Here is a 15,962-nt window from a genome sequence, read left to right on the forward strand (position 1 = left end):
TCCAGTCACGACTTGATTTTGACATTTTATTTTTCTTGCTTCAATTTGTGCCTTGCGAAATAAATATAAATTACACATGAGAATCATCAAAGCAGCCACGAGAATATAATATCGACCAATATTTGGACATTGAGGTATTACAAGTGGGCATAAGGTTACAATACAGGATAAAAACCAATTGACAACAACCAACAACTTTGCTCTGCTTGATGTCATTTTATTGGGGTAAGAGAGTGGTGTGGCTACAGAGAGGAAACGGTTGAAAGTTAGAAAAAATATGTTTCCGAGCGAAGCTAGCCAAACAATAAAAGTTAGCCAATAAAATACATCCCAAATCCACACGTACATATGTATGATATAGACAACAAGACATAATGCTGTCCCAAAATCAGACATCGCCTGACTGAGCATAAATGTATTTGTCGGCACATTCAACGAATACCGCAATGAAAATATGACGAACATAACTACAGTGTTTCCAATAAAACCACAGACACTGAGAGCAGTAAACACTACAGTTAAACATATTCGCTCTGTAGTTGAAATATACGATTTTAGAAGTGTTTCTTGAGATATCGATTCGTTGCCTCTCATGCATAGCTGCATTTTTGTTTATTCTCTCACAATCAATAACGTTATCACTAAGGTGTTAGTCTGTTAATGTTCGAGTTAATGAAGTACTCCAGACGACAATGAGCTTTTGATGACGTAGTTTGTTTGTGACGTAATCTGTCAAGCAGTTTTTAAGTATAACTATATACATATAAGTTATTATTTTTTATGAAATTCAGTGATCATTAAAAAATTAGAAACTATAACATGTATATTTTGGATATGGCATAATGCAGTTTATTTTTTCTGAAAAATATAACGATAACATCTTCCTTTTATTTGCGCCAATCGTTATAAAATTGCGATTTTATATATATAACTTAGAAGACAGTGAATCATGAATTTCATCATAAATTTATAAAACCATTAGTCTTTTCATTAATGCCGAAGATCAGCAAAGTGTCTATAATTGCTACAGCTGTTGTGTGAAGAAGTTGAATTTGCTTTTTCGAGCAGTTTTTTGTAATTATAGTACTTATGATCAGTCGTAATTGCAAATTTTGAGACGCTTCCTACGCTCAATTCATTGCTTAAATCAAAGGCAAAAGTTCTTTGTGCTTCTGGAAAAGGAAAAGTACGCTTAATAAAAATTTAGTGGATTTCAATTAGTAATTAATATTAAAGAAAATGAAAGTAAGAAAGTAAGAAAATAAGAAAGTTTCATGTGACTTCGATACGGTTGGGATTGACCGGTAGCATAGCCAGAGGAAAGCCTTTTTCATAAATTCTGCTTACGCCTCTGCTTTAATTCAACACTGATTACAGATAATCATTTATATTTCATTTTCATATGAGATTATTTCAAATTAAAAGATCTGTTTCATAATATGAGTAAAATTTTGTGCATGTTTAATTGTTTTGAATCTTGCAATTTTCTTCAGTTATAAATAATTCAGTGGCATAAGCATACGCAATGTTGAGTTGCGTGATGGCTTTTTGATGAGAGAAGGTTGCAAAAAAGTGCTTTATTCCAAAACCATGGGGCAACAATGGCTAGAGTATTTACAAAAACAAGCATAAAACTTTTAATTCAAGTTGATTGTCCAAAAGCTCAAAGTGTTTGAATACTGATTTCTAGCTTTAGCTACTATCAATTTTAAAGAAAAAAGATGTTTACTGCGTTTGCAAAGGCTTAGGCTTATGTGCAATCCGAGGAAAATTTTTGGAGAACTCGAGAGCAGATCAGCGCAACTGCGCTAGCCAAAACAGAAGGTCGATGTTGCACCTGCTTGAGAGTTCACACAAACTTCTCCGAGGTTTGCATCAGCTACTGGAAACACGAAAAACATCATTTATTTCTTTATAACATAACAATAATGTGAAACAGACAAATTTCTAAAAAATGGTCTGATTTTTCCACTAAAATGATGATTGATTGATTGAATGATGATTGATTGATTGATTGATTTGATTGGTTGAGCTCAGATTAAATAGCATAGACTAATGTCAACAAGGCTGTTGGCCAATCACTGCACGCGTTTTAATGTGTTTGTTTCATAATGGCTTATAAAACGTCAATATTAGAAGCCTTTGCGCACTTTTTATGTTTTGCTTTTCAAAAAATTTTTATTAATTAATATTGCTCAAATAGATAACATTTAACTGCTTTCTGTTCAGTTTTAGATGGGTATGACGGCATTTGTGATAAGAACTAAAGAATTAAGTGGCAACGAGACGCTGGGGCGAGGTCTGCTTCAACTAGATCTTCTTAATGTATTTATTCGCCCATTCAGAAGTAAATTCAGGTAAATATTCAAATAATTTTGCCGCTCGTTTGTATTTAAATACAAGAAATCTCCGTGACGTCAATTGCATGCGTATGTCCTCCAATAGAGCATAGCTCTCGACCAATGAACTGCTTAAATTTTTATGGTGATTCTATAATTCCATAAAGATTGTCACTAACCACTAGGTTAAAACCATTCATATAACGATGGATAAAAACACGAAGAGATCAGAGAGGCGATTATTTTGAGAATAAATATGCCCCATAAGGTTGACCGTCTTCTCATATTCACATCAAAAGAACCTGGGTAGATTTCTCACAGTCTTTCTTATTAGACAATTCATTTTATTTATTTTGATTTCAAACTGCCAGCTATTTACGAAAATTTGCTTCGATACTGTGTAAAATTGAAAATATCTTACGTTAATTGATTTAGGCTTGCTGTCATTTGTAAGTCATCCAAAGTTAAAGACCTTCCATATCATATTCTGCTTTTCTTTGTGCGAGCGTTCCCTCAGAGATCCCTTGCCAAATGTTCTTTCAGCTCATCGGAGTCTTTCTACTTTGGAAAGTGTAATAAAATACCTTTGAAATAAAGCTAAATAATTTTTTACACATATGTAAATTTTTGATGTTGTTTGTTGTAAAGATTTCTTTTCTAACCAATATTTCAAAGCAACATGTGACATTTTTATGGAATATATGAAACGCTACTGACAAAAAGCCAATATTAATGATTAAAATAAATTAAAATAGTGCGTATTTGGCTTAAAAACGTCTTTTTAGATGAATTGGTAACACCTGCTCTTTAAAAGCTTCATTATAGTAAAACTATCAGTTTCTAGATAAATAAATAAGATTGTTTGTGATCGAGAAGAAAACTCAACTATTATTATTTAAATAATTCTATGCCAAATTAATTCAGTTTGTCTCTTTCACACATTTTCATTCATATTTACCAAAAATAATAAATTTTTTATTGATTATATTTTCTATTTGCTGAGAGAAAAGAGACATAATCTATCCACCTTTGAGTCTTATTGTTTGACTTCTAAATGAAATTGAATATTCGATATACACCAGGGATCGAGCAATATGAATGAAACATGAACAAAAGAGTAAGATATAAGTGGAATATTTTTCTCATAATTTGTACAGACAGTTATTTAGCATACGCTCAAGCTAATTTACACATAAATTTTATAAACAGTAAAATCAGTGTCGTGGTCAAGATGCTAAACATTGCTCAAATGGATCTTAGTCAAAAAGGAAAGTTTATAAGAGTGATCGTGAATTTTGCAAAAGATGAAGTCCTGTTTTTGCAAGGAAGCCCTTTTGCAAGAGTAGTAACTAGTTTTAATATAATTATTCAATGTCATATAAAATACACACGCATTAGCTAGGGTGTAATTTGCAGCTTGAGAAAAAGTCAGAAGTATCTGTGAACGTTTTGTGTTCCGCTTAACAGCAAGTGCCCAATACAAGTCGTAATTTTTATCAATGAATGAAAAACACTTAAACATAGGAATATAAGTTTACATTATCTTTAGAAGTGTTTTAATTGAAATATATTGCTCTATGAATGTTAAACAGCATCAAGTATGTTATATATAGCATCAAGAATATTAGTTTCAATACCAAACTAAAATTTGCCATGACAGCCATAGGCTGTGACAGCATATTCCATAAACGTTGGGTGAAATTATTTCTTGCCATTAAACATTTGGAAAATACTGATCGTTATGTACTCATTGCAATAAATGGCTCGGCGATGTTTTTCATCATTGGTCTAAATCTTCTTTCCATAATTGCGATCCGAAAGTCCTCACAACTAAAAAACAAACTTTGTTACTTTCTCATTCTGGTTCAATCCTCGTTCGACATGTTAGTTGGACTTTTGGGTGTACCTCTTATCTTGGCATGTATGATTCTCACAGCTTTTTATGATGAAGTGAGATGCGATACGATCATTGTGTTTGTCCTACTTATAATTTTAATTTCATCTTTATCGACCGTTGCTCTAATTTCAATGACATTGGAAAGATACTTTGGAGTGGTTCATCCATACTTTTACGAAGCACAAGTCACAAAAAGAAAAGTTTTGATTTTTGTTGTTGTCTTAAGTATGATCAACTTGTCCTTAGTTGCCTCCTCAATTTTCTCAACATTTATTGTGAAACATTCATCACCAAGTTATATATCTACAATGTTTGCTATAACAGCTTATGTTTATTTAAGAATATATCTTGTAGTAAGAAAAATTCATAAAACTGAGAAAGTATCTGCTCATATACAAGGAGAAGAACAGCAATGTCGAAGAAGACGTCTTCTTCAAGAAATCAAACATGCAAAGCCATGTTTCGTTGTTTTGCTGTGTTTTGGTATTTCTTTATTGCCAGGTGCTCTTGGTCAAATATTCATTGGTCCAAAAACATCAAAAGCTGGAGCACTTGTCGTTTGGTCAATTACATTGATGAATTTCAATTCGATATTTAATTCCATCATTTTTTTCTGGGGTAAAACAATGTTACGAAAAGAGGCAAAAAAAGTGTTGAAATCATTATATTCCAGAGAAGCATTAAATTAAATAACGAAGGTTACAAGAATTAAAGGAAAATTTCAAGATTGATTTGAGCAACGACGAACAAGAAGGGTCGCACGTAGTATAGTACATCATCCTTGGTTTTCTTCATCACAAAACATTTTACATGCCTATCAATTTGCAAAATTTTATATTATTTGTAAAACCATTGTGAAGTTGTTAAGAATTTAAAGTGTAGTTGCTTTCATCTATTTAGCTTATACAAGTATCTGGATTTGAATGCTTGAAGTTATAAAATGCTTTTCAAAACTCCAGCATAATTTATAAATGATCCCTTCCTACCGCCAGGGCTACTTTTGAAATTAGAGGTATCAATGAACGGTTTTTCAGGGAGACGCTTAGTTTTGGAAGACCTTTAGATTTAGGTTGTTATTTGCAGCGTCAGTTAGCCCTTACCTAATCTATGCTTTTTAACCGGTACGTTTCAATATGTTTAAAATTTTGTAAGGTTGCGGTAGTTGATACAAATGTGCATGAACGTTTCATATGAATAATGAAGTATAAATTATGTAGAGCAGTTACTTTGGAGATGACGATTACTTTCGAGGGGAGGGGGGGGGTGTATTTTCGCAATTCTTTAGCAGAGTTAAAAAGGGTTCTACTTTTGAGAAAGAGGTTACTTTTAGGGAGAGGTTTTTCGAGAGTCTATACTATTTACATTGTGTTTACAGAAAAACTTCATTGGCGGCAAATGATCAGTACGGTATATTTTTCCAACATGGCGGATAAATGGAAGCACGTCAGACGTACAAAGCATGAAAGAAATTGGGAAGTTTAAAACAGTTTTAATTGTATGTAAGTAAAAATACGTTATTTGAACTATCTCTTAATTTCATTAATAAATTATTCTTTAACGTTTAAGTGATAAGCATGACGGTAGCTGCAGTTTATAGTAAGTTAGTTAATTCAATAACAATGATCCGGAGAAACATGCAATTCTCAATCTTCCAAATTCTGTTTCTTAAGTGATATCAAAAGTTTCAAAAATAACATATTGCCATTATTCAATAGTGCTTTGTTATTTCATAATGCAAGGCAAAGTTCAATTCACAAAACACCAAGGGTAAGAAAAAACGGAACTTGTGGAATATACGATATGAAATTTTTTGTGAGAAGGACAAAAAATACGTAAAAGAGATATGAATAGCACAAGGTCCCAACTTATTTCCTTTGTCAATCATAACAACCGTAATCGATAATCATCCACAGTAATATGAACCACAATAGTATGAATCATGTCCAAAGTTCTTTAATAGTTATCATGATAACCATGTAAGAGAGTGTCTTACGAAATATGAATTCCTTTTAAAACATAAGTCTCAAAATATATGTAGTTTTAATGGCTTTTAGATTAACCGTCGTTATTCAGAAATGAAATTCTTACGTTGGAGACCAAAATTACCTTTTTGCAATTGTTAATAAATTAATTTAGTGTCCGTGACGTTGACAGTCATTCTCAAAATCTTCCCGCTTAACAATTTTAAATATCGCCAATAAATAACTGGGATAGTTCATTGTATTAATAATTGAACACGAGTTGAGAGAAATCACAAATCATCGCGCAAATAACAATTTTAATTTCCAAAAATCTTCCAAAAGTCGTTGTAATCAAAAAGATACACTTAAACACAATTTCTTCGGAATTTTTCAGTTTATATACATTGAAAAAAAGCTTTAATTCAACACCGAACCGACAAAGATAAAACATATAGGTACAACATAGATATATGGCAATATAATATAGTGACAATGTGCAATATGTAATAATAAAACAATGTGTTTAATAATACCAAAGGAACTTGCAATATTATTTACAAAAAATGATTCAACAAAAATAAAGTAACCGGATTTTATTCAATGTATTTGATCGCTTGCGATAAATGCCAGCCATTGTATTGCATCTTGAGACTTTTAGTTTTGGCCGTTTTTATGCTTTTTGCAAATAACTTCTGTTTGATTTTGAATAACTTTTAACGACAAACAGTTCACCACATCGCAAGTATTTCATTGTATTCATTGCATGAAGTACGACACGTATCATGTCTTTGACCTCAACTTTTCACGCATGCGTAGTGAATGACCATGCCAGAACTTGCAGCTTAAACATACTTAATGCTACGTACGACGGCAAACAAGCAATACCGATATTCTCTTTCATTATTTTCAACTCAAGTTCGGCAAAATCCTTTGAATGTTTCGTCAAATAGCCAGCGTTCACGAAACACCATCTTATAGATACAGCACAATTTTTTCGGAGCATTTCAGAATGCTCTTTTGATGGTTTGCAATTACGTCACGGCCGCCATCTTGGTTGAAATTAACAAAAGATTTTTCTTGTTTACTATTCAAATTTAACACAACATGGCTAACATCTCTTTGTTCTGAAGAAATTGTTTCAACTCATTATATTGTTTATCGCAATTTTGTACTTTTTAATAGATAATTTTCATTGTCGTCATTTGTCACGCATGCGCATTTAGACAATTTTTTCAAAAACAGAGTTGCCGGGGCGCGTTTGAAGCAGAGGGAGAAACGTTTTTATTATAACGCGTCAATTTGATTTTGAAGTCATTGATATTAATAAATAGACTGTATTGTCTGTTGAGTGATAGATACAAGGGTATGACGTCATTTGCGAGAAAAAAAGTAATAATACGGATCACATCGACTATACATTAAGACAAACAATCAGCACTAAAAGAATTATGACTTAAGAAGTGGTATGATGTTTTTAAAGAATGAGTATCAGAGTCATGCTTTGCGCGCTTGGTTGGTCATTTTAAGGGACCTCGAAAATGGCGACTTTAATATGTTTGATTTAAGCATATAAGTACAGCATAAAAATACGGCTTGAATACCGTAGCAGCAGTCAAAATATCAACCATAAATGCTTCCTTTAAATAAATATGATCACATAAGTCAATAAACGAAACAAAACCTGAACTGAATACGCATTGGATTGCTTAAGTGCACGGAAGTTCCCGTATGAAAACATAAACACTAAGCGCGCAATGCATGACCCCGATACTCATTCTTTAAGATAAACAATAACAAGTCCTTCCTTAAATCATCGAACAACAAACCATTGTGAAGACGACAATCACGTTCTGCTTTTATATATATATTAATACAACTATATACATCAATTTGTATACTTGAGTGGTAAGCTTACTGTAGAAACAAAACACCGACGCCATAGAGAGAGGAAGACACGTGTATGCTTCCTACCCTTAATTATTCAAAACAAAATTGGTAGCGTCGAAAATTTCAAAACAACGTTCTTTGTTGGGCTAGTTGCACCAAAGAATTATTGATGCGAATTATTTATATTTTACAGCAGAAACAGTAAGAAAACAAAACAATATAGCCATGAGTTGTCATCATCGAACGGGTTTTCATATTTTTGGCTCTAAACGCACAACTTCAAGTCTTCAGCACAAACGAATTTCTACATCAAAGACAAAAAATATGTTAGTAAAACTACCTTACATGAATACATGTCGTAAATATTTTTTATGCATGACCATAAAAGTAGCTAAGAATTATAATTATGTTTTTTATTTAGATGAGAGTTCAAGACATCGAGAGCCTACATCAAATATGTCGTTGCTATGTGTCAGCAAAATCATCCGTTAATCAAAACTATAAGTTATCGAATCAAAAACGCGCATTTTAATGGTTATACGACAAAAGATAATCACAAGCTTTCACAAAATAAAGCAAGATATCACAAAAAATGAACATGCATAATTAAAAACAAACAGTTTATGGTAACTCGAACTTATCCTCACCCAAATCAGTTCAATTCTTCGCTATTATCCGCGTCAGCAATATTCACAGGTTTATCAGGAATCGGTCGGTTTATACGCCATAATATCTCCAAATAAACCGTTGTGATTATGAGAATGAAAGTGTGAAATACCAAAAATAATATGACGTATTTGTTGGATTCCATGTAAAGTTCGTACAGAAAAACTAAAATTGAACAAAACAACATGTGATTAAATCATGTAAAATTTAATATTGATTTAATTGATTACGCTCATATCGGTATCTCTTAATTTAGCTATAGACCAATCAGCGCACGTGTTGTATTGTTGTCATTGTAACAGTATTTTTTTTATCTGAAAATGCCATTTATCAAACACCAGTAAAAATTTAGAACGATGCAAAAACTTCACTATATTTAAAACATATTTAAAAATACATTACCTGTGTACAAGGCGTGAAAAACATGTGCATGTAACAAGTAGTAAGACAGTGAAACAGGCCAGAAACAAAACACTTACTCAAACAAGCTGCCCGAAATAAACCAAATGACAAAGTAATATATTCCTTCAGATCCGGAACGTACATATAAAACAAAAGAAAAACACGTTACTGGTGTACAAAGTAAAAGAAAAACATTAAATATTTTGTATTATACTTAATGTGATAGATAATGAAAATAAGATAATCTCCGCATGCATGGAGTAAATGTGGCCAGGGAAACTTGTTACGACAACTTGTAATAAGTATATTTCTATTCAAAAATCTGGCATGGAGGTCTTTATACATGCTGAAAATATACTCAAAGCAAGGCTGTAATTAAGGGCGAGTGGCGAAAAAAACGAGTGCCAACAAAAGTATACATTATTTTAACTTGTTGTATAAGCAACAAGAAATTTCATTTCTAGTAAAATATCTCAACAATATCTCAACTCATCAAAATATCTCAACAAGCAAAAAAATGTCTAACGCTAAACAAATCTTCAAAGTTAGCTACAAAACATTGGAAAATAATTTGAAGAATATTTTTGTACCTTACGACGAGATACGAGGTAACACTTGTCAAAAATGTGAGGCAAAATAAACCTATTTTAAAAACAGAATGAAATGTTAAAATCAGAAATAGTAAAAATTTCCCAATGGTTTCCGTTAAAAGCGCACTACTTTTTAATTAACTCGAGCAACATTCCCAAGTGTTTGAATCTTGTCATCTAATCACTTTGAAAACTATTAAGTAATTGCTTTATAAAATAATAACAAGAATGCAGTGTTTAAAGCTTTATTCAAATAAGCGGACATATGCTGAACGCTATTAACTCTTCCAATTAAACGAAGATGTAAAATCTGGTTAGTAACTTATATCAATTATCAAAAATACTAAAACGTAGACTTATGTACATAGAGATAATCGAGTTTAAAAATGTAGAAAAATCACCAATGTTGATTTAAGTTCACATTTGCACTGCCACAAATGTACTTCGAATCAACTGATGCAAAAAAAAACGCTATTTTTTTGAAGCATATTCAAAATTCTCACGACCGCAATCCAAACACGGGCATCGACCAATCAGAGCACACGTTTTCATCAGTTATTTTACAAACAAAGTTACCGCACACTAATGCTTTGTAGTTATGAATCAAGCTAACACACACTGGCTCTTGCAGCTGATCTGAGAGCTACGTATTTGTTGAGCTGTGATCAACAAGAACATGCAAATGCCGGTGTTGCCAGTCCGCAAATTTGACTGTGCTATGAAAATTTTTCCGTTTTCACTCACTGCGAAAGCACCAGATTTCTCAAAAAAATGTGCAATAACGCCTCGAAATTTACATAACAGGAACAAAACCTGATTGTTATGTTTTTAATCCTAGCCAATCACCATGTGTAGTTCACTTAGGTGTTAGCAAAGTGAAACTAAAACTAAAATTTCCCAGAGTAGAAAGAACATCGATACTTCATATAACATTTAGCTTCATATCCAGTTTTTATAGCAATGTAATGCTTTGAAAACACGACTTATAAACTCATTTAACACATATTTTAATCGCATGAAAGGCTTTACTTCAACGCATTTAATTGTTGAAAGTATATAATGAGATCTAATAAAGTACATTCGCTACTTCTAAGCTTACATTTTTATGAATCTGTTTCTCATATAATAGCTCCTATAATAGCTCTCTATAATAGCTCCCACAAAGTATTGCAATCGCAAAAAAACTAGTTTTGAATTTTAACAGCAATATATATGTGAATCTTACCAGCAAATGTTGCTCCAAGTAGTCGAACTTCTAACACATTTCTTCGAGGAGCATGATCGACTCCAAGCCAGATAGAAAATGGTCTGACCAAAAAAAGACACTAGAAAATACGATGTGAGAAATTTTAAAAGTTATAAAGTAGTGAAGGTCCTTCATTTACAAGAACTTACCAGAATAGCCATGGCAAGAAACATGAGAGAGGAGGAAAAAAGCCATAAGCTAAAAAACGTTCAACAATTTTAGAATACGGTAAAGTTTATAATTAGTTGATGCGACTCGAGTAAATGGATTAACATCTGCGAAAAAGATATCGTCGACAAACAGTACAGTGCTGGAAATAAATCAATATAGTAAAATATAACGAAAATTGCTAGGCCTTTTCGAAGCAATTTTAAAAGCACCTTACAACCAACATTACATCAACTACACTACCTTAATCCACGAGGTAATTTTGTGTCAAGATGCTCGCAGTTGCCCAAAACTTGAAGAACCTTAAATGTCAACAAGACAGCCATTTGAAAAAAATTACATTGATTTCCTTTCTAGGATGCATTAAAATCAAATTCACAACACTTTGGTATTGAATGCAAGATTTCAATATTGCGATTGTAGCTACGTATCTCTTCATTGTAGTTGAAGGACACACAATGACAAGAGAAGTTAGCCTGCTGGCACCAAGATTCCATGTATGGGCACAACCAAGCAGTTTTTAAATTGTACGTTTAAAGTGCAGGAGGGCGATTAGGATGTGGTTCTTAAGACTGTCTTAGTTTTCAATAAAATCTCTTTCTATATTTTCCCAACGACTGAATAAAATGATTGAAAAGTACGTACATAACTATCTCAAATACAAAAAATCATACAAGTGCCTTTAGTTTGCACAATTCAAAAAGTGAGCCTGCTGACTAAAGCGCAGTGACCAAAACGCACGAATTTAAGGCAAACGAAACTGAACAGAATCGTTTGTATTTAAATAATAAGCCATTATTAATATTTTAAGCAATTACTCAGCAGAAGCGTGTAGCTAGCCAAAGCAAATATTTTTATGTTCACTGACCGTGATAACAAATCATTTCTAAAGAAACTAATAATGGCAATCTTTCAGAATCTACGGCATAGCGCATAGGTCCACTTGACCGCAGACCACATCATTTGTTCACATAAAGAAGCTCGCACATCTAATAATAGTTACCTTTGACGCCTCCTTTCCTCCTAATCCAAGTAGTTTTCGAGATTTCAAGCGACTTTGTGCATCGTCAAAACTTCTTCTATAATTCATAATACATACGTTCATAAAGCTATTTAATAATGCGAACAAGAAAATAGTAAAACAATTTTTTGCGTCAAATTACGTATATTATCTTAGTTTCGACCAAGTTGCCACAAGAGTTGAATTGTCTCGAAAGTGTGCTGATAAGAAATACATTCATCGCATCTGCTCTTAAAGTTGTCGGCATTAAACGCTTTGAACATTTTTAAAAAACATAGTTAATTTATTCACAAGAAAAGTGAGAATTTGTTATTAATGTGTATGAATAATCACAGCTCTGGGGAATTTTCTAAACAAATAATTAATGACGTTGCAAAAACAAAAAATTAATTCCAAAAATATTTTAGCTAATCTTATTATTTGGTTATACCATTGCGTATTTGTGTTATACCAACTATACGTACGTATACACGAAATATGGAAAATGTTTTCGGTTTCCTAAACATAAATATACAATCCAATCTTTTGATTTTTAAAGCACAAGTAAGTTTTACAAACATAAAAAATATAAATAGTCATAAGGGTAATTACTCTGCAGCTTCACTGATCAATTTGAATAATAAATTTCATGAAAATATTGTACGAAGATGTTGAAAAGAAAATGAGGAATATTGCATGAAGTAATTTAAAACGTGAAAATATAAATTTTAATTATTACAAGTGGAAGACACGCGCGTTATTAATAAATAGAAAACAGAAACGAAATATTGAACTACATTCTAAAAAGCAAAAATTCCTTGCGCTTATTAAACTTAAAGTTAAAGATAATAAACAATAACAAAAAATCCGACTCTGTATAGTCTATAGACTACATGCAGCTGAGCAAAAGCTTGCTAACTAACAGTATGACACTTATGTTTTTAAATATATATAAACAAACGCTATCAGCTTCATTCCAAAGAGATAAAACGCTCCACAACAAAGAATCCCATGCAATGGATATATTCGTAATTCGTATGCTTTAACGAAATCATTCAAAAGATCATTTAACTTACTTCCGCATCCCTCGCTTTGGAGCTGACGGCACTGTAAGGCAACTACTTCCCATAGACTTATCATCTCGCTCGCATACATCGTCCGATAAGACACTAAGTGTTTCCTCCATTTCGCTCAAAATAAAAACAATCTCAACCCAAGATGACTTCTCACTCAACACAAAACGAAGTCAAAAATTCTTCGTTCCTTACATGCGCAGTGTCTGCCTTATTTGAATGCAAGTAGTGGGCTTGTAGGATCATAACATGTAAACACTTTATATTGTCATCTAATCACCTATATGTGGGCGGTTTGTCATAAAATGCATGCGAAAACTATCAGCTGAATTTGTTAGGTGTCACAATAACCTCTTTAAAGGATAGATCTTCAAGAAGTGTAGCACATCATGGGAGAGATGAAGACGCGACAAAAATGTTTTCGTACCTAACAACATCGCTTTATGACGAATTTTTTTGTGTTCTTGTCAAACCGAATCTTTCTCACTGTTAAAATTGTTATAACATTTCCCTCTGGCTCAATTAGCCAGTTGTCTGTAGGGTTGAGTGGACATCTTCCACGTAATCGGCTAAACTCATCACCAAAAAGGGAGAGAAAACAGCACCCAACTAGTATAAAAAGTGCAATATTATCCTACTTGCATATAAATTAATGTACACGAGTGTGAGGCGTAGTTGTCAGTATTGTGTTTAATAATTTTGCTATCGCATCGGATCAACAAGTTCGCTTTGCTCTGTATGCTTAACAATTTTGTGTTGTACGAGCTTCATTTTTTGTGTTGAGCATCAAAATCTATCTTCCTGCCAATCGTATTTCAAAAGGACCACATTGGAGTTAAATGGTCAAAAAAATTCTAAACTGACAACCCACATGCATGCATTTACTTTTTTTTAATTTCATTTGATAAGAACCATTTGATTAAATGAGCGTTAATGGTTTGTAGCTAATGATGCGTGAAATAAAAGTCGATTCAAGGTATTGCAGGCTTGTAGCAAGAAGACAAGAAGTTGAAACAATTTTCTTTTATTGAAGTTCATCATCAGGATCAGTATCTTCTGCATCAAATTAAACACAATTTTTGAAAGTATCATAATGTTAATAAAGTCATATTGAGGTCAAAGGGCATGATGAAACATATGTGAATGCCATGTTTATCATTGCTTGATAAAGGCCCTTTGGAATATACAACAGACTTCTATAAGTACTGTGTATATATATTTTTAATTGTTTTGTTGATCTGATGACTCTTCACCGAGCACAAACCAAGGTTTAAACAGTTCCACAGCTTATATGCAGTTAAGATGAGCAATATTTAAACAACAGCTGGAAATACACATTGATTAAGCAGTCATGTTAGAAAAAAAGCTTTGTCTTAGGAAATTCATAGTTTATAAAGTCGATGTATACAAGTTGCACACAAAGCTGGCCAAAAATAAACACCAACCAGTAGCGGTCCAGGATTCCATTAATTAATCCATAAAAGAATAAGTTCCAATAAATATATATTGATTTCAAAATACTTTACAATTCTGTATTAGCATTTTGGCTGAATAATATTATTCAAAAAATTATAAACCATAGCATTAATGCTATAGTGTTTTTAATTTAAAAACAAAACTTGTTATTTATTCTCACTTATTCGGAATAAAATGAATAAATCTTCTGCTTTTACTTTGACCATTTCAGATTTTTACATCAATCATGCAGAATTACTAACTAAATTTTAGCTATTTCAATGGAAAGTAAATGTAGATGTTGAAAAGTCCCCAATAGTGTTAAGTCTAATGATAAGCGTGATTGGGATTTGGGAAGTAAAACCTAGCCTGTATATCTGCAGGAGAAACAAAACCCACTGGACAAAATGCAAATTAGCAAGGAAAAAGCAAAAATTATCATAAGTTTGTACAGCAGATTTCATTTTAATCAGTTTCGCTAATGCAATGCATTTTATTGCATTACATCAATAATATATAAAAAAAAATGACTAAGATTCGCCAGGCATCAAAGAATGCATTCAGCGATTAATCCCTAAGACAATTTTTACGACGAAGTCCATTCAGACACAAATTAATTATACTGTTAACAAAGTCGCTGACAAACAGATATAGCCAGTCCATAATGATAATAGCGGGAATTAATTTTTAAAATACATTGGTTAATGTAACAGTTTATCCTCTGGCGGCATCTGAATGACTCATGGAATATATGAAACATGTATCAAATCATCGCGACGGCTCTACAACATGTTGCATTTAATCATAAAGTATTTGGACAAATATTAAGATATGAGGAGCACTTGACTATACATTTAAATATATGAAACATTGTCTGAAAGGTTTTCACTGATAAACATCTGTAAGTGTAACGCAATATTTTAGGGGCAGTTCTCGTTGAATATTTCAGATAGTCGTTATGTAAATACACAAGCGATTTCTAAAAGAAATGCAGATTAAAACGGGGTACACCGCAAATTACAACTTACTTGTGAATTGTCATGTTTATTTGATGCAAATCTCGCCTATTTTGCTTTCTTCTTTAACTTATCATAAGAGTCTTCACTAGCAAGGCGCGTCTCTCAAGGCGATACTCTTTTAATAATATGATTGCGACGATAAGTGTTGAATTGAATTGAATAATGTATGTAACATGGACGGCTTTAACATAAATGGACTTCACAGTACAATAAAGAGCACGAATATTGTGCGACAATATTGATTGCAATTGGTCGAATA

The 15,962-nt window shown here is 32.5% G+C and overlaps 1 protein-coding gene across 4 annotated transcripts; it reads right to left on the bottom strand.

Annotated features, from left to right (window-relative positions):
* Positions 1–8,028: 8,028 nt before the first annotated feature.
* Positions 8,029–15,915, bottom strand: LOC124454726 (tumor protein p53-inducible protein 11-like). 4 transcript variants are annotated; one of them, XR_006951582.1, is made up of 9 exons: positions 15,713–15,915; positions 12,160–12,235; positions 11,400–11,458; positions 11,138–11,186; positions 10,968–11,067; positions 9,743–9,794; positions 9,230–9,275; positions 8,732–8,915; positions 8,029–8,388 (listed from the first exon to the last, which is right to left on the bottom strand). XR_006951582.1 is itself a non-coding variant. In XM_047005498.1 (8 exons), the coding sequence occupies exons 1-7, from the start codon at positions 13,340–13,342 to the stop codon at positions 9,230–9,232; spliced, it is 492 nt and encodes a 163-aa protein (XP_046861454.1). In that variant the 5' UTR covers positions 13,343–13,534; the 3' UTR covers positions 8,029–8,388. The 4 variants fall into 4 exon arrangements, 1 of the variants encoding a protein (XP_046861454.1); XR_006951581.1 differs by lacking the exon at positions 15,713–15,915 and adding an exon at positions 13,233–13,519; XR_006951583.1 differs by lacking the exon at positions 15,713–15,915 and adding an exon at positions 12,320–12,338.
* Positions 15,916–15,962: the final 47 nt, after the last annotated feature.

Source organism: Xenia sp. Carnegie-2017, unplaced genomic scaffold, assembly GCF_021976095.1.
Source record: "Xenia sp. Carnegie-2017 unplaced genomic scaffold, XeniaSp_v1 HiC_scaffold_3, whole genome shotgun sequence".
Lineage (NCBI taxonomy): Eukaryota > Metazoa > Cnidaria > Anthozoa > Malacalcyonacea > Xeniidae > Xenia > Xenia sp. Carnegie-2017.